The sequence below is a fragment of the Sarcophilus harrisii genome, chromosome 5, assembly GCF_902635505.1.
Source record: "Sarcophilus harrisii chromosome 5, mSarHar1.11, whole genome shotgun sequence".
Classification (NCBI taxonomy): Eukaryota; Metazoa; Chordata; class Mammalia; order Dasyuromorphia; family Dasyuridae; genus Sarcophilus; species Sarcophilus harrisii.
In genome coordinates, this window is record NC_045430.1 from 8,444,086 (window position 1) to 8,462,994 (window position 18,909).

The 18,909-nt window shown below is 43.3% G+C and overlaps 1 protein-coding gene across 5 annotated transcripts in view; it reads right to left on the bottom strand.

Annotated features, from left to right (window-relative positions):
• Positions 1 to 18,909, bottom strand: part of SCUBE1 (signal peptide, CUB domain and EGF like domain containing 1) — a 216,090-nt gene that overhangs the window by 69,813 nt on the left and 127,368 nt on the right. For 3 of the 5 annotated variants that reach the window (XM_031938459.1, XM_031938457.1, XM_031938456.1), the window contains 2 exons: positions 15,057 to 15,173; positions 11,616 to 11,705 (listed from right to left, as the gene is read on the bottom strand). The exons of 1 other annotated variant lie outside the window; for it this stretch is intronic. In XM_031938459.1, coding sequence (XP_031794319.1) covers positions 11,616 to 11,705; positions 15,057 to 15,173 — 207 coding nt within the window. The remainder of the gene's footprint in view (positions 1 to 11,615; positions 11,706 to 15,056; positions 15,174 to 18,909) is intronic. One more of the 5 variants, XM_031938458.1, reaches the window with a different exon arrangement.

An 18,909-nucleotide genomic window follows, 5' to 3' on the forward strand; every position in this document is an offset into this window, starting at 1 on the left:
TCCTAAAATTAGTGGTGCTTTTGTCCATTTTGTTTCTATAGTGTGGATGTTTAGAGCAATTTCTTTTGTATTCCTGTGGATTTCACCAAGAAGCCCTTGCAACATTCCTGGGCTTGATCAATGAGTAATGTGACCTGTGAGAATAGAAACATCTGAGGAAACTCCCTTGGATAGAGAAGCCTGCCTGGATTAGACTCAGAACATCTTCTGGGATGTCAAATATGACAGACATATCTCTTATCCACCTCTCTTGAAGGAAATGAAGAATCTTCTTCTCTCTTTATTGTTCTCAATCCTATTTTCCAATACAATTTTCATCATCTTCTGCACTTGTCTTTGTCTTGATATTAGAGTCTCTTGTCTTAAAGGAGCCAGACAAGCTCGGTGTAGCATTTCTTTAGTTCATAATCCTCTGCCACAGTGTTTGAACAGAAGCTATAGTTATCTTTAAGGAGGCAATTTCCCTAAACTCATTGTGAGCTCTGAAAAGTGGACTGACCTTGTGACGCATGAGTTGCCTTCCTTGGTGCCTTTGGGTGTGCAATGAAGCCAGTTCCTTGATTCTGCTCTGAGGAAAGCAAGGACCTTCCTGCTGCCTCTAATTTACAACTTCTTGATATCTTTGAGTGGCATGGATAAGGAGAATGACACTGTGGTTGTGACCCTGTTCTAGGGGTCTGCATCTTCTTGCTTGTACAAAGAACCAAGAATTCAATCCCTGCTCAGAGCTAGCCTGGAAACCATGTAATTTGGAGCCCCCATTTCCTTGTTTTGTGCCTGTCCCTATCATTGCAGAAGTGGAAAGGGGATGCCCAGGACCAAGGGCTATGTTATACTTTAACCTGTTTTGTGGGTCGTCGAGATCAAAGAACTCACCATCTTCTGGTCAGGTGACTGAGGGTGAGCTTTGCTGTGACATGGAAGTTGGTCTCAGAGTCTATTTTCTGGTCTGTATGTATCTGGAAGAAGTCTATAGCCTCTTTTCCAGCTTGGTTGGTCTTATCAGAGTTTGTTTTGTGCCAGGAGAATCTTCAAGGGTCACCCTGAACATACATTGGAGGACCAGATACTTAGAATGTCTGTTAATGAAATCTGAAAGATACTGTGGCATCCTGGCCAAAGTGCTGAGCTGGGAGTCAGGAAAAACAGGCTTCAAGGCCTTGAACATAGTAGGTGCTAAACAAATGCTTATTGCATTGAATTGGGAATGGTAGGAGGTAAGATTGCAGACACATTTTGATAGGACTTAAATGCTAGATTGAGGATCAGGAACTTTACATTTTGGACAATAGGGAGTCACTGAAGTGATGGGATATGAGATTTAGAAAATATCCTACAATGAGGTAAGTATTTAAATAAAGCCTAGTTAGTGACTCTGAGTTTAGGGAAACATACACAACCACAGACTTTCTGAATCAGAAAGATCTTCAATTAATCCAACTCATAGCTGGACAAGATTTATAACACACCTGACAAATGGTCCTTTGGCCACTCTTGGTCGGGCAAGGCTTTCAGGGAGTGGCAAGAAGAGTCATTGTTACAGCCTCTGGGAGTGAACTGTCACTCTAGGTGGCTTCTATTAGCCAACTTTCTTCTTGTTTCAAACAGTCCCACTTCCACCAAAAAATTAGGCTCTCTCCTAATGTTATGGACCTTAATAAATAGAAAACACTTATCAAGGTGCACAGGTTTTCATGTTACCCCCTGAGACAGTGAATAACTAATAAAGTCTCCGAGAAGCTTCCCTGGTTCTGTTTCTGCCACTTTGAAATCAAACTAAGAATGAAATTATCCAAATTCCAAGGGCCATGAATCTGGGGAGCAACTAGTACCCCTGAAGCACTGAAGGGACCCTCAAGGTTGATGCCTCTTGCCAGAAAAATTGATTTTTCTCTTCCTAAACACTAAAACTTCCATTTGTGGTGACTGCCAGAAGGTCTTTACAAGAATATATGTTAGAGACCACAGGTAAGGTTAGATTTAGAACTGGAAGGGATCTTAGGGGTCATCCAGTTCAGTCTCTCATTTACAGATGAGAGAACTGAGGCCCAGAGAGGCAGGATGATTTTCCTCAGTTCATACAAATATGAACCCTGGTCTGCCAATTTGGTAGACAAGTGCACTTTTCGGCCTTCCTTAACTACTACCATGATCACCTGGCATCACATTTGGAGTATTTTACTCAGTCTTTAGAAGGTGGCCTCAGATGTAGGTATTTTCCTGGTATGAGTCCCACTTCTTCAGGTCTTGAAAGACTACAGTTTTAAGGAATAGTTCCAAGTGCTTTGGCTGGTATGTGTTTGTGGGGTACAGGTTGTGCTTCAGTTGGCTCCACCTACCTCCTCAGGCCATTCCATCTCACAAAACATTCCAAACATTCTGAGGGGTGAAACAAGGGAAGACTTAGCCCTTTTCTGGGGGGTCCAAACATGTATCCACCTCCCCAGAGTCATGTCCATGTGTAGTGACTAAAGGTAGAAGGGAGGATGAGGGGGTAGAGGGAAGGAATAAGGAGCAAGAAAAAGGAAGAGGGATGAAAATTTCCCTTAACATTCAAGGTCCAGGTCAAAGGTTTATCTCATATAGAAAGGTTTCCTGGACAATTCAGTTTAATAAGCACTTATTAAGTCCCTCCTGGGTGCCTCACACTATTCTAAAATGAGATCCTACCTTCAAGGAGTCTGGATGATTTTAGCTCTTCAGCCCTCATTTTTGAACCTCTATAATTCTTATAGCCTGTATCTGATATTCCAGCCTGGGATTAAGATATCATCTGCCATTATTTGCACTTTTCTTCATATCCACTTTCCCTAAATGGTCAAATCCCCTCTTACCTCTTTCCCCCATATTCAGACCGCCTCCAAGGCTCTAAGTTCCTCTTTTCTCTTCTTTATCTACACTCTGGGTGAGCTTATCAACTCTCATAATTTCACTCTAACCAGGAAACAGCCAATTTCCAGATCCTCAAAAAACATCTCTTGTCACTGTCCTGAATTCTACTTCTACATTAGTGATATCTCTCTTTGGATTTCCATAGTAGTTCGAACTTAACAGAACCTAGACTCATCATCTTTCCCCTGACAAATGCCTTCCCCTTTTTCTAACTTATTTTTCCCACTATTTTGCTAACTTTCTTCTTGGCACTCAGTTTGCTCCTTCCCACTCTTCCTTGACTCCTTGCTTTTGCTCAACCATTTTATCTTCACATCTCTCTTGTGTTCACCATGGCCTCCGTCCTCATAGAGTCCCAAATCACTTCTACATTGGATTGTAATATTCTTACACTATAATAGTGTAATTGGTCTCCCTGACAGGAGTTGCTCTTCTTTCCAATTCACATTCCACTGGCTGCCACAGATAGGTTTTGTATTGAATTTTTAATATACATCCTCCACCTTGCCTACCTTGCTCTCCAAGCACATGCTCCTTAAGTATATAGATTTTTTTTTTGGGGGGGGAGGGTCTTCATATCGTAGGTCCTTGCAGAGTGCTAGGAGATGAACAGCAGCTAAATTAAGTCTTATTCAATTTGGAAAATGATGAGGGAGGATATTGTTGATGTCTACAACCTATGAACCCTGCCCTTATCATGAATCATCTTTGTAGGATCTGCCACAAATATTATCTAGTCTCTACCCAGTGTTCTATTAAATTTGTCTGGTTATGGAGAACTTGGGATTTCTAGAGAAAGAGTTTTCCACTTGGGTATAGCTCTCATCAATAAATAGGCTTTCCTTATATCCAGGCAAAAATCTGCTCCTCTCTAATTTCCCATTATTGCTCTTAGGTCTCCTTTATGGGCCCAAAGAAAACAAAGCCTTCCTCTTTCTCATGGTTGTCCTTCAGATACCCGAAGATACTCTTTTTCCTTGAAGGGTTCTTTTTTTCTGAGCTAAGTGTTCTCAGTTCTTTCCACTGATCTTTTGTGTGGAGGTTTCAAGCCTCATCTCTGGCTCATTTTAGTTTATCAATATCTCTTAAAAACCATGGTATCCAGAACTCATCACAGTCCTCCAAATGTGACCTAAGCAAGGCAGAAGTCAATGGAAATCCTCTGGATTCTGTGCTTTTGTTGACATGACCTAAAACAAGAGGAGTCTTGTTGATAGCTCCAAAACATTTTATCCTGGGCTTGACCAGGAGCTGGTTCTTAGCCTGTGACATAAGCCCTGGTTCAGACTGTGCTAACAAGGTGGTGATGAGGGTGTGGGGTTGGGTGACATTAGCCCATTAGTTCTCTGGGAGCATTTAACAGCACTTGACAATTATTCTCCAATGCCAGCCCACAGAAGTCTTTTTCTCAGCACAGATGGCCTTATAATCAATTTTAATGAGAGTACATCCATCCTGGCAGGATCACAATTCCAGCTCCCCCAAACTGGTAACTCCCAGGACTCTTAATCAGCTATGTCCCAGAGGCTCTTCTGGACTATTTTGGAAATCCCTTTCTGGGGTAACCATTCCCATTTCTTCACATGGCCAGAAGTAGAGAACTTGAGAGCTGAAAATAGCTGTGTTTTCTCCCTGCCTTCTCTCTTTCTCACTTCCTTCTCTTGTTACCTTACCCCAATAAACACTTTACTCTTACAGTAACCCTGTAACAAGGGCAGAAGGATGGACTGCCAGAGATTCCTGGATGCCATTTTTTTCAGTCCAATGTTTCCTTCTGATTTGGGTTTGGCTTGATTATTATTTCATTTTGTATGAAATAACAAATGAGTCCAAATTTAATTGTGCTAGATGCAACCAGTCATTCAGATCTGTCTCCCTGAGTTTGGTCTAGAATTTCATGAATCATGAAACTGATTATAACACCATTTTCTCCCTAGTAAGGACTTTCTTCCCAATAGACCTAACAAGGAGAGGGTGCACAAGTTATTTTTCTGTCTCTTACAGATAAAGAAATGGAGGCTTACCAAAGAGATGTGGCTCCCTACCCCAGGCCACCAATCTAGGGAGGATTAGGGCTAGGATCTTAATTCAGGTCAGAGTAGGAATCCAAATGTCCTGGGAAGGATTGAACCCAACCCTTGGCACTTTGTCAACAGGGAAACTAAAAAACTTTCCAGGGGTTACTCCCCACTCCACCCTTGGCATCCCCTTCTTAAGCATTTCTGAGGTGTTTTGCGGCTCAGAAAGCACTTTATAAACAGTATCTCCTTTGATTTCCATACAGTAACACCTTGAGGGGGTGGTACAAGTGTTATGATCATTATTTTACAGTTAAAGGGCCGTAGGGTGCTAGCTAGACCTGGAGTTGAGAAGACTTTACTTCAAATACAGCCTCAGACATTTACTAGTTTTGTGACTCTGGCTAAACCTGGGAGCCTTTTCTTATTCCTCCAGGGGTTTCTGCTTTTACTCTTCTCAGATTATCTTGTGTTCCCCATGGAATATACATTCCTTTGTCATTTGTTGCTCTCTGAACCCCCAACACCTCGGACAGTGTCTTGTTGAAGTGATTTGAAGAGAAATAGACTTGTCTCTTGCTGTGGTTGCCAGATGAAGGAAAAGACCTGACTGGACAAGTTTTTAGGATGGCAGTAAGAGATGAGAAAGAAGGGAAGTGACTGATAGAGAAGGCTTCACTTTATACATTCCCTGCCCATTTTTGCCTTTGAGTGCAGAATGTACTGTGGGTCTGATGGTTTTCCCTTTTCTCCTCCCACTCTTCATCATCCCCTCCCTCCATTATTTCACCTGTCACCTCCTCTGTGAAACCATTCCAAATCTTCCTGTAAAGACTGACCTCCACTCTTATCTTCCAGATACCTCTACCCCCAAACCTGGGACTTTACTCAGCATTTTGGCCCTCTCTGATATATGTATTGTGTAATAGCAAGTTTGATAGTATCACCCTTCACCCCAAGATTGTGAACTCTACAAGAGAGAAGACTCCCCTTTTTTCTAAACTGTGTATCTCTCCCAGTGTCTCACTCAGTGGGATGTGCTCAGTGGATGCTTATCAATAAATGTCTGTTCATTTTTTATCAGAAGGTTCCAGGGAGTCATTTTAGGCTCACTTCAAGGAAGAACCTCATAAAAGTCAGAGCAGTTCTACAGTGGAATGGATTTGCTTTGGCAAACAATGAGTTCTTTGACACTGTACGTATGTGCATGAGCAGAAGCTAGATGGCCCAAAGTTGGGTGCAGTCTAGAAAGGATTCAACCATTTTTGCAGGGATTTGGACAAGACCTCTCAAGTACCCTTCCAGGCTTTTTCTGTGACAGGGCTGGGTCAACGTGGGTTTTTTCCTAATTCAAAGAAGATTAGATTAGATAAGTGTCTAATGTCTGTTCTATTCCTATGGTGAGTATTTAATAAGTACCTGTTGATTGGTGGTTAGTGGCTGTACCAGTGAGTATGCTGTTCTCCCAAAAGGGCAATACACTCTTCACTGGCTTCAGATTTAAGAATTGAAGCCAGTTCTGTTCTGAATGGAAGCCAGCCTCTGTTCTATCAGCTTCCACTGCCTCTAGAAAGTATGAGCACAGCCGCACTTTCTCTCAAAGATACTCTACAGAAAATGACTCTTTTTTTCTGTTAGAACTGATCAGATCCCCATCAGTAGCCAGAGAAGAGGAATGACAATATTGTTGTCCTTTTAAAGACAAGGAAATAGAGATCAACTGGGAGAATCCCGGTAGCTGGGATTGTTCTACTGCTTGAAGATTGCTAAGGGCTTCCTTAGCACATGCTCTCATGTGAGTCCCACACCACAAAGGCAGGCAATAATCTTCAATGAAATGCTTTCTAGTCACCCAACACTGTGCCAAGTACAGAGGATTCAGAGACAAAGAGGATACCCTACCACTGGGGAAAAAAATTATCTAGATGGAAGTCATCACCATCGTCACCATTAAATAAATCGACTTACCTCTAGAAGAGAACACAAAAGCCTGAATCTGCCATTGGCTCCCACCTCCCTCTCCCTCTTATGTCACATTATTGCCCTTCCTGCACTCTCAGCTGTTGATTATGCCCTGTGCTCATTTCCCACCTCTGTGCTTTTGCACTGGGGGTCCCTCATGCCTGCCATGCATTTCTTTCTCATCTGGTCTTTCTTCAAAGCTTAGGGGCTAGGTGCTACACAAGACCTTTCCCAACCACTCCGCCCTCCTACTCTCTCTCTCAAAATTACTTTGTGTATCCTTTTCTTTTACTTCCTTGTGTACATACATCCTTCTCCCCCACCGCCCACCACCAGAATATAAGTCCTTGTGGGTAGGAACAGTTTGGTAAATGCTATCTTGGTATTCCCAGCTCTGAGCAGTGCCTGCCACACAGTAGATGCTTAATTTATGTCTGTGAATGAAACTGAAGCTCCCAGTCAGTGTACAAGTCTGGCCTCCAAACCCAGGCTTTCTGCCTACTTTCTAGGACCTCCTGTCCCCCGGCTCTCTAAGCAAATCTTTGTCAATGCTGCTGAGTTGTATCCCCTCATGTAGGGCTGTCCCATGACCACGGCCATAGAGGGATTGCCCAATGCACCCACTTGGCTCTTTGGATGATGGTGACAGATATAATATTACATAGTACTGGTAAGGTAAAGGTCCCTGCTCATCTTGCTCTGATGCTCCTGTCCCTGCTCTCAAAGGCTGCACCATCAGATCCAAGAAAGCTGGCAAAGTGCCGAGCATTGGCTGGGAAAGGATCCAGTGCCCGCTGCCCAAGGACCAGCCGAGGCTCGTGACCAGGGAGTGAACCTTTGGCTGCTTTGAGTATCTAGTAAGCAAGAGTCTAAATCTGTATCCATGGAGGGCTCCTGAAGATCCCGAAGGAAGGTGTCTGCGAGTTTCAGTTTGAAACCATTTTGGAGTTTTGCTCATACACTCAGGGAACCATAGTTGGAGTTCTGGTAAATGCATGGAGTCCCACTGGGGATCTACAGTGTCCCTACGCAAATGACCTGAGAAGGGAGAAGGGGGGAGAGGAACTGAGGAGTTTTAAATGGTCCCAATCCCGGCTTCAACACTTAGAGGGTGGGTGACCTTGGTCCCCTCTAGTCCCCTGTAAAGGGGTGTGTGTGTGTGTGACCCATCTATCTGACTGAGTTGTGACTTGGAATCAATGAAGTAATGGATGGAGGATGTTTGATAGGCCCTAAGGATGGCAGTCACCATCACCACTGGGCCTCACAAACTGGATCTAGAAGCCGGTCCAAGGCCAAGAAGGGGGATGAAGGTGCCTGGGGCTCCTGTGACCTCCAATGCCAGAATGCAGTGGATTGTGAGCCCAAAGACTGGGTTCTCCTCCTGACTGTCCACATTCCTCACTTTAATTGAGGGAGGTCACTTGGGCCCTCAGTCCCCACACTGCATTGGGGGCCCACTCCTGGAGCCTTCCCCTCTACAAGGCTTCTTCCTTCCGAGCCCATGGCCCCCTGCACAAGACCTTGGGGACTTCACGCTGCCCACTGCTGAGAGCCTCCACCTTTGCCATCAGCCTCTCCCTCTAGCCTTCTCTCTCGCTCCTTCTTTTCACGCAGCCTTCATCTCACTCACTGTTCTCTGGACATGTACTCTCCCCCTAGTCTGCCTTGCTTTGTGCTGCCCCTTGTCCCTTTGAGGTTTTTTCCTTCCATCCCTACCCGCTGAGCCCTTTCCCATCCTTCAAAGCTCTGCTCTAGTCTAGGACTGAACAGACTGCCAGAGCAGAAAGCGGCCTTCCGTTCCACCCCCTCCTACCTCATTCTTTTACGAGGGGTATACTCGGTCTTCCCTCAAGGCCAGTGTCTTATCCAAGGCTGCAGAGGTTAGTAACAGAGGAGTCCAGCCTCCTGCTTCAGTCACTTCCCCATCACGCTACTCTAAGTTGGGCCTGGTCTTCCACCAAGCCATTCTGTACCTGCTTCCAGAGTCTCTTCCTAAGTTACTGCTAGCATTGTGCCCCCTTTTAGGAACCCATGATATTTCCCCATTTGACAACCACTGGAGTTTAGACTCCTTCTCTTGACTTTTGAGCCCCCTCTCCCAAGATAGAACTCATCTTATTTTTCTAATAATATTTTCAACTACTTTAAAAATCACAATAGCTTGTCGTTTTAAAGCTGGAAAGAATCTGGGGAAATCATCTATTCCAAAGCTCTCAAAGCTTTATCGATGAGCAAGATATGGCCCAGAGAAGTGAGGTGATTGCCCAGGCTCACAGAGGAAAGCCTGCATTTATTTCCCCACTGCCTATCCAAATCATTTTCCAGTTTAGCCCGACCTTGTGCATACTACATACTCACACCTGCCTTAGTGCCTTTGTTCACACTGATCCCTCTAGCCTGGGATATCTTCCCTGATCATCTTTCCCACATGGCTCCTAACCCTTCTAAGGCCCCTTTCTTAAGGGTCTTCACTTTCATGAAACTTCTTTTAACTCCCACAACAGTGATCTCAGAATGTCATTATGAAAAGCTCCTTAAAGACCAGAACTGCTTGATTTGGGTCTTAATCCTCTCTGCCTCCAGCATAGTGCCTGGCAGAGAGGAGGTGTTTAATAAATGCCCACTAAATCTGAGCCATGGGATTTAAGACCTCAGTAGTTAATGAGTTCAATCCACACCTGAACAAGGCTTTCCTTTGCCTGATAACTAGGAACCCCTATTCTACCCTTTCTCCACTTCTAGATGTATGAGACTGCATAGGGTCCTCTCACTCCCTCATTTCATTCTACCATGTTTCAAACATAGCCCAGGAAGAGCCAGACCTTTCCTTGTGGGTTCCTTCCAAACTAGGTGGCCAGAGCTGTCTCATTTGGATTGCAAACCTCCATCTCCAATCCTACAAGCCTTACATAGGAAAGATGTTCAGCTCTGTATGGTGAGAGGACATTAAAAGCAGAAACCCCCAAGCCCCAGACTCTGTATTCTGCGATCCTGGAGATCAGCACTCCAGGGAAGGAAGGGAGGCAAAGGATGAAAGAATGCTCCCTTAGTTCAGTCTCTAAGAAAAGACTGGGGACCAGGGAGTTACCAGATATCCCACACAGGAGATCTTGTTCAGATTCCTAGCCACCTTCTGGTTCTGCAAATCTGAGATTTGGGGATTGTTCCCCACTTGAAGTGGACTAGGTTCTAAAGTTCTGTTTCGGGGGCAGCTAGGTGGTACAGTGGATAGAGCACCAGCCCTGAAGTCAGGAGGACCTGAGTTCAAATCTGGCCTCAGACACTGGGCAAGTCACTTAAGCCCAATTGCTTCAGCAAAAAAGAAATAAATTCTGTTTTGATCATTAGGGTTATTGTTTTAGATGGACTTCCTGTTTCAACTCAAGAAACCTTTCCCCTAGTGGCCCAAGATATTGCTACTTGCTCTTGGACCAAACTCTTTAATCAGTCAGTCACAGAAGTTTAAAGCTGGAAGGAACCTTTGAGATGATCTAGTCCAATCCAGTTAGAAATGTGGCGTAAGGAGCAGAACTCTATTCTACTGATGGGATCCTGATCAAGTCTCTTTTCCCAAGAGGACTATGTAACTTCTAAAGCACCTTATAGCTCCTCCCATTCTGTAAATCCTGATTTTTCACATTTTGGCCTCTTCATAAGGCAAGCTTCTCTGTTCTCATCCATCAGCTGGAATGTTTCCTACATCTGAACTCTTGTTGTATTTCAGCAAATATTTATTAAGTGACACTGTGTCTTTCCAGTGTATTTGTGATATTTTGACTTAGAATTATTTGTGTCTGTGTCATTCCCTAGTTAGATTGTGAGTTTCTTAAAACAGGTAAAGGGTCTTAATAACATCCTGCTACTGGGAATGCTTAGGATAGCATCTTATATAAGGAGCCACACAGCAAATGTTTATCGGATGAATGGTAGGATGGATTAATGAACAGATGGGATGAATGATGTGATCATTTTAAGTGTCACAGGCATTTAGACAATTTAGACAATGATTTTTTCCTGGAATATGAACCAGTTAAGTGGTGCTTTTCTATCCACTTGGGGAAATAAGGATCAGAAACATGCCATTTAGCTCTCTAATCTATAGTGTTAGGATTTTGCTGCTGTGCCTCAGTGTGACTTTGCTTGGATCAGTGACATTAGTAAGGCGTTAACTGCAAACATTTTGTTATAGGCAGAGATCACGGGGCATTCATTAGCTCTGGCTTATGGGGAGGGGGGAGGAAGGGGAGGGGAGCACATGAATAAATTTGAGGTAGGTGAAAATTTTACAAGGAAATTTTTAAAAAGAAAAAAAAGGAATAGATGAGCTTAGTCCAAGAGCAAAACTCCACATACACCCGCTCTTTCATTTCTCTCTTCCTCCCCTCCCTCCCTTTCTCTTTCTTTCCTCTCTTTTCCTCTTTTTTCTTTCCCTTTCCTTTTCCTCTCTTTCTTTCTCCCCTCCCTCTCCCTTTCCCTTCTTCCCTCTCCTCTTCTCTTTCTTTCTTTTCCTCTCTCTCTTTCTCTCTCCCTTTTTGTCTCTCTCTCTCTCTCTCTCTTCTCTCTCTCTCTCTCTCTCCCTCTCTTTCTCTCTTTCCCTCTCTCTCTCCCTCTCTCTCTCTCTCTCTCTCTCTCTCTCTCTCTCTCTCGCACACACACACACACACACACACACACACACACACACAAAGACATATAGAGAAAAGTGTCATCACAACAAAGGAAGTGGAAGAAAAGTGTTACCCATGAGGAGGCGCCGTTTCACCCGCTTGTCCACATCAGCTACTGACGTGGTATTGAACTCAGTACTCTCAATTGCAGCCTCATCCTTCTCTAAAACACAAGTAAGGGACAAATACGGAGCAGTTGGTTAATGAGAAGCCCAGTTTTCCACTGCCTAAGACAGTTTCTTGGCCTTGACCAACCAAGACCAAGAAGTGAGTCATGAGAGTGCTTAAGCCCTGCAAGGGGGCAAATCCCTTTGAGACTGTTCTAAAGACGGAAGGGAAGTGGAAGTGAAGGGGGAGAAAGAAAGGATGAGAAATGAGAGCACGACAGGTACACGTGAAACAAGTCCAGGTGGGAGAGCGCCCAATACTCCAGGGAGACAGTAATGCCATAGACACGTAAAAACAGACCAGTGGTGACAGAAAATAAGGCGTCCCCTGGAAAGGACCAAGGTCTGAAAGTTGTGGGCACGGGACAAGGAGAGAAGAGCAGAGGATCCGGTGATGGGAGGGCATGGGTCTGGTACACAATGACATAAAATTGTGTCAAACAGGCATGCAAATTAAACAAACAAACAAAACCAAAATAGACATACAAACAAAACAATTTTCTCATGCTCTCTCTGTCTCTGTCTCTGTCTCTCCTCTCTCCATCTCTGTGTTTCTGTCTCTGTCTCTCTTTCTCTCTCTTTCTCCCCCCTTCTCTCTATCTTCTCTTTATCTCCGTCTCTCTCTGTATCTCTGTCTCTGTCTCTGTTTTTCTCTCTCTCCCTGTCTTCTGTCTCTTTTTGTCTTGGTCTCTGTTTCTCTCTCTCTCTCTCTCTCTCTCTCTCTCTCTCTCTCTCCTCCGTCTCTCTCTGTTTCTCTCTGTACCCATCTATCTCTCTGGCTCTGGCTCTCTCTGTATCTTTGCCTCTGTCTCTCTGTCTGTCTCTCTCTCTCTCTCCCTGTCTTCTATCTCTCTTTGTCTCGGTCTCTGTTTCTCTCTGTGCCCATCTCTCTCTCTCTCTGTCTGTCTCTTCCTCTGTCTGTCTGTCTCTCCTCCTCTCCTCTGTCTTTCTCTGTTTCTCTCTGTACCCATCTATCTCTCTGTCTCTCTCACACACACATACACACATACCTACATACATACACAACCAAAACCAATACCAATTCGGGCAGTGCTGGTTGCCTGGTTGTCTATAGGACACTACGTGCTACACATTCAAGGAGAGACAAGGGAAGACTTAGTGATTTAGTGATTTTAGGAGCATGCAGCAGAAAGGGAAGAGATGACAAAGAAGGTCATTCCTAGTGGGCAGAGCTTTGGGGCAGGATGGAGAAGCTTCCCAGAGGATCATGGGAAAGGTTAGTTGGGTTGCCTTCCTCTGCTAGCTTAGAAATACATGGAAAAAGTCATTCCCAGGGTAGGAAAGAAGGGGGAAAAGGATGATCAGTAAGCAAAAGAAATGGAAAGGCTTCTGATCCAGGCAAACCCGGAGGGAAGCAGCAGCTGGGTAAATAAAATGATTTGAAGGAGGAGTAGGGAAGAGGCAAAAGGGGAGGGCAGGGAACGTTACTTTAAAAAACAAATGTAAGTAGGCACTTTCACATGCAGCAAACATTTTAGAAAAAAAGAAGAAAAGAAAAATGGAGAAAAAAGAAAAGGAGGAGCATGAGGATAAGTCAGCAGAACAAAGACAAAATGTGTTAGAGAGCCAGAGCGTCCCCCTGGCACTGCAGGTGTTTGCATTCTGGCAGCGGTGCCCAGAATCTGCAGCACCAAAGACGGCAAACACCGAGGGCATGGAGATGGACAGAGGAGGCTGGGGCTGGGGGCAGATAGAGATTGGGGGCAACACTACATTGCAATGGGTCAGTTGTAATGAGAGGGTTGGAAACAGGTTCTAGATGGGATCAGGCTGCAATAGAGGCTTTATGTTTGTTTTGTTTTGTTTTGTTTTGTTTTTGGCTCTTGAAAATCATTAATGTACGTCAGTTCTCAGACAAGACAGGCAATCAGGAACCATCACCAGAAAGCAGGGATAATGAAGTAAAAGTGTTCTCTAAGAAGATACTACATAGAAGGGCAGGGTGAGGGCAAGTCACAGGGGATGGGAGTGGGGACAGTAGTGGGGGGGACAGCATGAGTACACTGTGGCTTTCCGTCCCAGGATTAAAGCCTCTGCCCTTTCCACGGCATGCAGGTGCTGGCAGGAAAGCTGGCGCGGGTTTGCCGTGCCTCCCCCAACCCTTCCTGATGGGCATGCTCTGGGAATCCCCTGCAGCAGCCCTTTTGCTGTTACCAAAGAGCATCCATGATAGACAGCACAGAGACCCAAATAAGAACTGGCCCCTCTTTCCCCCATCAAACCGAACTTAGCTTTGGTCCTCTAATGTTAAAGGGGAAGAGAGAGAGAGAGAGAGGAAGTTTCACAAGTGTCATTGAACTCTGAAAATCCTGTTCCTCATATTTAAAAATTGTCATTGTTTTCAAATAAAATTCCATTATTTTCAAATATTTTCAGATAAATAAAAGAGGTTTAGTCATATTATGAAACCAGTAGGAATATTCAGGCTCTGGCTCAAGAATATGCACCAGGAGGAAAGATATTACAGACTGTAAAAATAAAGAGTAAAAAAGCAATTCTGTGCAAGAAATTCAGCATTATGCAAGGGAAACCTCTTTTGTAGAAGCAGATTCACAAAATTGAAAATCCGTGGTAGAAGGAGGGGAAAGGTACATCACTTTATATCATCTGGGAAATGAGAAACAATATCAAGGCCCCTTCTTCCTTCTCCTAGCCAAACACTGTCTGATATCATTGCTAGGCCTTCTCTCGTTTCTTTGATAAAATTTACCTTTCGACTGATACCCAGAAAAACACCGCAGGGATTAGATTGGCCAATTTAAAAATAGACCAGGTCCATTAGATCTTCTCAAATGGATTAGTTGCCAAAAGGGATCTCTTTCTTTCCAGATTTCCCAAGATGAATGAAGAACACAGGTGACATCTTTAGATACGTTATGCAAACCACTCTCACCATGACTTGGATACCATTTTGGACTATGGTCAATGTCTAGGACATTCATTATTGGGATCTTGGCTGTTTAAACATTATAGCAACATGTAACATGCAACAAATGAGCAGATCCCAAGAATGGACCCAGAAACATGCCGAAGGGATTAAAATGCCCAAGGAACTCCTCACTCCAAGCTTTTAAATGACATTAGTAAAGGCAGTATGGAATGGTTCCCATCCCTAGGGAAAGCGGGCTTGTGCCACCAAACCCGCCGGCCAAGCGCTTCTCTGGCTCTTCTCTTTTGGAAATTAGGTATCAGCTAACTAACTGCACCTTGGCTCACCCAAGTCCCCTCCTTGTGCCCAGTGGTTCTGATCTCACTCGAGAGGAAAGGGCTTATTCTGTCCTATGGCAGCGGGTAACAACACAGGCTTCAAGCGGTGTTTTACTTACCGATGCATGTCCGGCCATCGGAGTGGAGAGCATACTTCTGATGACAGCCACATACAGGCCCCGTATCAGTGTCATCACAGGTGTGCTGGCAGCCTCCGTTTCCATAGTTACAGGTTACTAGTTATACCCAAAATGTACGTGTGTATATAAACAGAATGATAACAAAAACGATTAGTTTATGTTTTTGTTTGGGTTATGTTATTATTATTATCATAATTATCATCATTATATTATGGTCTATCAAAGCCAAAGATAATTAACATTGTGAAGATTCGTTCTTGGTTAGATTAACATCATCACCTTTTTTCATTTCCCTGACCTCTTGTCAATTGTATCTTTTTAAAGAAAATTTATCAGGCTCTTTCTTCATTAAGAAAATTGGGATGGGACATTGCTGGATAATTTTAGCTTGCCCCACATTTCCCAAAACCTTTGAAAATATCCCTTCATTAGTGAAAAAACAACTCTTTCCATCTCTAGAACATTTTGTAGGGGAAGGAAGGAATGACCTGCCACTGAGAGTTAGATTTTTCATTTCATGCAGAACATTCTTTTTCTTTCCTGATAATGCTTTCTATGTTTGAAGAACAGACCTAAGCCCTAATAACCCAAATGTTAGTTCTGAAATCAAGTGCAGCTGAAGGCAATTCTGTTTAGAGCTCTAGAATGTTCTTATAATGTTGATACTAAATAATGTTCTTATAATGTCTCATGCTTAGCACGTGCCATATGATCTGGCCATTCATGTATTGAACTTGAAATGTGCCCTACGATACACTTATTTGTGGATTGAAATATTCTAAGAAATAGAGAGTAAAAGTCTATGAATTTGGACTAGCAATGGGTAGAGGGCACAGAACTGGTGAAAAAGTCTCCCTTCTGCTTTGTTCTTGAAGAAATGCAATAATATTGAGTTCCAAAGAAGGAGATGAAAGTAAGCATCCAGAATAAACAGAACTAGGTTTTCTAGCCACATTCCTTGAGGGATCAACTTTAATAGACTGATAACAATCATTTATAATTAGCATATTGCTCATTTGTTTGAGCCTGATGCTTCCAGAGTGGCTTTAGGATGCTTCAAAATAATTTGTCTTCTTAAATAACTTAAATTTTCCTTCTTCCCTCCCTCACTTTCTACTGACATTTCACCCTTTGTTTTGATTTGTTTGGTCAACCCTTTCCTTATGGATGGTTAATTTGTATCTGAATGATCATCATTCCAGATCATTGGTGTTTGAATTGATTAAATTTAATCTGATAAATCCATTAATTTTTTTTTAGCTACTCAGAAGTTGTTAGGGAATTTAGGGAATTTTAGATCAGAATTTGGGTGGGCATTATTTCCACTGACTTAAAAAAAATTGAATGAAATTGTCTATATCAATCAGGAACAAAAGTCATGAGTGTCTAAGTCTGTCACAATACTGAAGGGCAAGTTTCATGAAGAAAATAATGTCTCAGGAAAAAAGGAATTACTTCTACTTTACTGTTCCATGCTTCCCCAAGATGCTCAGAGCATACCAGTTGTACCACGAATGTGGTTTGTCATGGCTCCAGTTACTGTATGGAACAGACCATTTTCTGACTTTGCCAAAATCAGAGGGACATGATTCTTCAGTCCTAGAGGACCAATTTCCAAGGCCAAATTCTTTGAAAGGTAAATAGGAAACCAACCCAATGGCCGGAGACTTGCTATTTGAATAGCAAGGGCCTTGGTTCTTTCCCTTTATTGCCTATCTCTGTCCACTTTTAGCACCTGATGGGTGGAGCTGATTGGTCTGAGACCAGCTTTCTCTTGTCCCCAATACAGGTACATTCTTAATTAAGAAATAACCTGGCTACACAGGGTTGGGGGTGGAATGAGAAATCCCCAGGGGTAGGGAGTAGGCCCAGGGATAGAGACATCACCTTTGGCTTGCCACTAGGTGTTTTCTAGGTCCAGGAAAAATTCAAATATTCCTGACATCATTTAGGGCTCTGAGCAAGGCTCTGAAATACTGCCAATGCTCTTATCTTTCCTGTATGTCTACACACCCAGTAAGGAATTCAGACCTGCAGAAATTGCTAAGTTAACTAGGGACTGTTAACTCCTTTTACATCAGCTTTTCACCTTTCAATGCCCCCTCCCCATCCCACTGTAGAATCAAAGCTTAATATTAAATACCTTCTATGTGCTTGCTTCCAAGAAAATGGCTAGTGTTTTTCCTGCGTATGCATTTTTCCCTTCAATAGAAAACAGGCTCTTTGAGGGTAGAGACTATTTTCTTTTTGTCTTTCTATGTCCAGCATCTAGTACAATGTCTGTCACATAGTGGGCACTTAATATATGCATGTTGAATTGAACCAAATTAATTGGGTATTTCAAAACACTGCCCATGCTCACCCCAGGGAGCACTGCTTTTCCTCCAGACTTGAGGAACTTTTCTTGCACATTGGTTTGCTATGCAGGGAGCTATGGTTTGTACCACAAATGTTCCCTGTGGTCTTACAGAACTTCTCTTAAGTCAGAGCAGTCCTAATTCAGAATTCCCTACATGGTATCCTTCTCAGCAACCCAAAAGCGTTCCTAAAGGGTTACCAATGAGAAAGTCAGGAAACTTGATCTTTGGGGACAAAGTTCTCAGGAGGCATTAACCTTTCTCAATTTCTTAGGCAGCCTGAAGGCAACACATAAATGCAGGGAGAATCTGAACTTCTGGGCTGGAGGCTCTTTGTGAAGAACAAGGAATTTCAGGCAGCCTGGTGATTTGGGTGGCTTCCTTATGTGTTTGTTTTTGTGCTCTGTGAGTGTAGAGACATACATAGAGAGTATGTAGATTCCTGCAGTCACTTGGCTATGCTGGTCCCAGAGCAATGGGTCAGGCAATATTGCTTCTCTGTTCCAAGGTCAATGGTAGCTTCATCCCTGATATCGCCTTCTCAGCCCTTCCTTTTTTGGCCCTGTTGTCTTTTTTCAGGTTGTCAGAGATCCTCTTAGTCAGTAGTTTTAGCTTCTGATGGATCACCTGAAGTGAGTGTGAGGGCTGGAGGGTCATAGGACTCTGATCTAGACCTGACCACTGCCTTCACTGATGGATTCATTACTGATGAAATCTCTATACCAATGGCATAGCTCCAGAAACCTCTGCTTCTCCACATTTGGCCCAGTACTCTACCGGCAAAGGGCCAATTCAGACTCAGCATGCTTAGGGGAGGAGGAGGGGTGGGGAAGAATACCCATTGTATGTGCTGGAATTTAACTATTGTGAATTATAAATAATTCAGAAAAGATAACCTTGGATTCTCATAGAGACCAAAAATCAGCTGTAAATGTTAAGTCTTGTCTTTTGGACCCAACTTTGAGCTTGGAATGTCTAAGAGAACTCTAATGATCTCAAGAAATAATGGAAAACTTTCCCTGCCCCCATTTTAATAAGTCATTTTGGTTCATTTTAACTGGGAAAAAATGGGCACAGGTGGGGGAAGACAGGCAGAATATGATCACTGGAATTTTAGAAAGATTGAAAAACACTATTTTTGGAGGATGTACCTGAAAAAATGCAGGTGCCATCCTGCATGCCATTAACCCTTCTTAGGAAACTATGAATATTATTTATTCTTTGGTTCTCCATAGAATTCCTCTGGGCCAAATAGCATTGACTGGGTGAATAAAAGCCTCATTTAAAAATGTCCAGGGCCAAAATGATTTGATTTGAGGTTTAAACTTTGCTACTCCTGCTCCTTAAAGTCCCTGATCAGTGATTTTCTTAGTTCCTCATTGTTTGCAAATGTTCCTCATTGTTTTCAAATAGCAATGCGAAGCTAAATGGTGTCATGTTTCTTGGAAAAGAACCATCTCCAAGTGGAGGGCTGT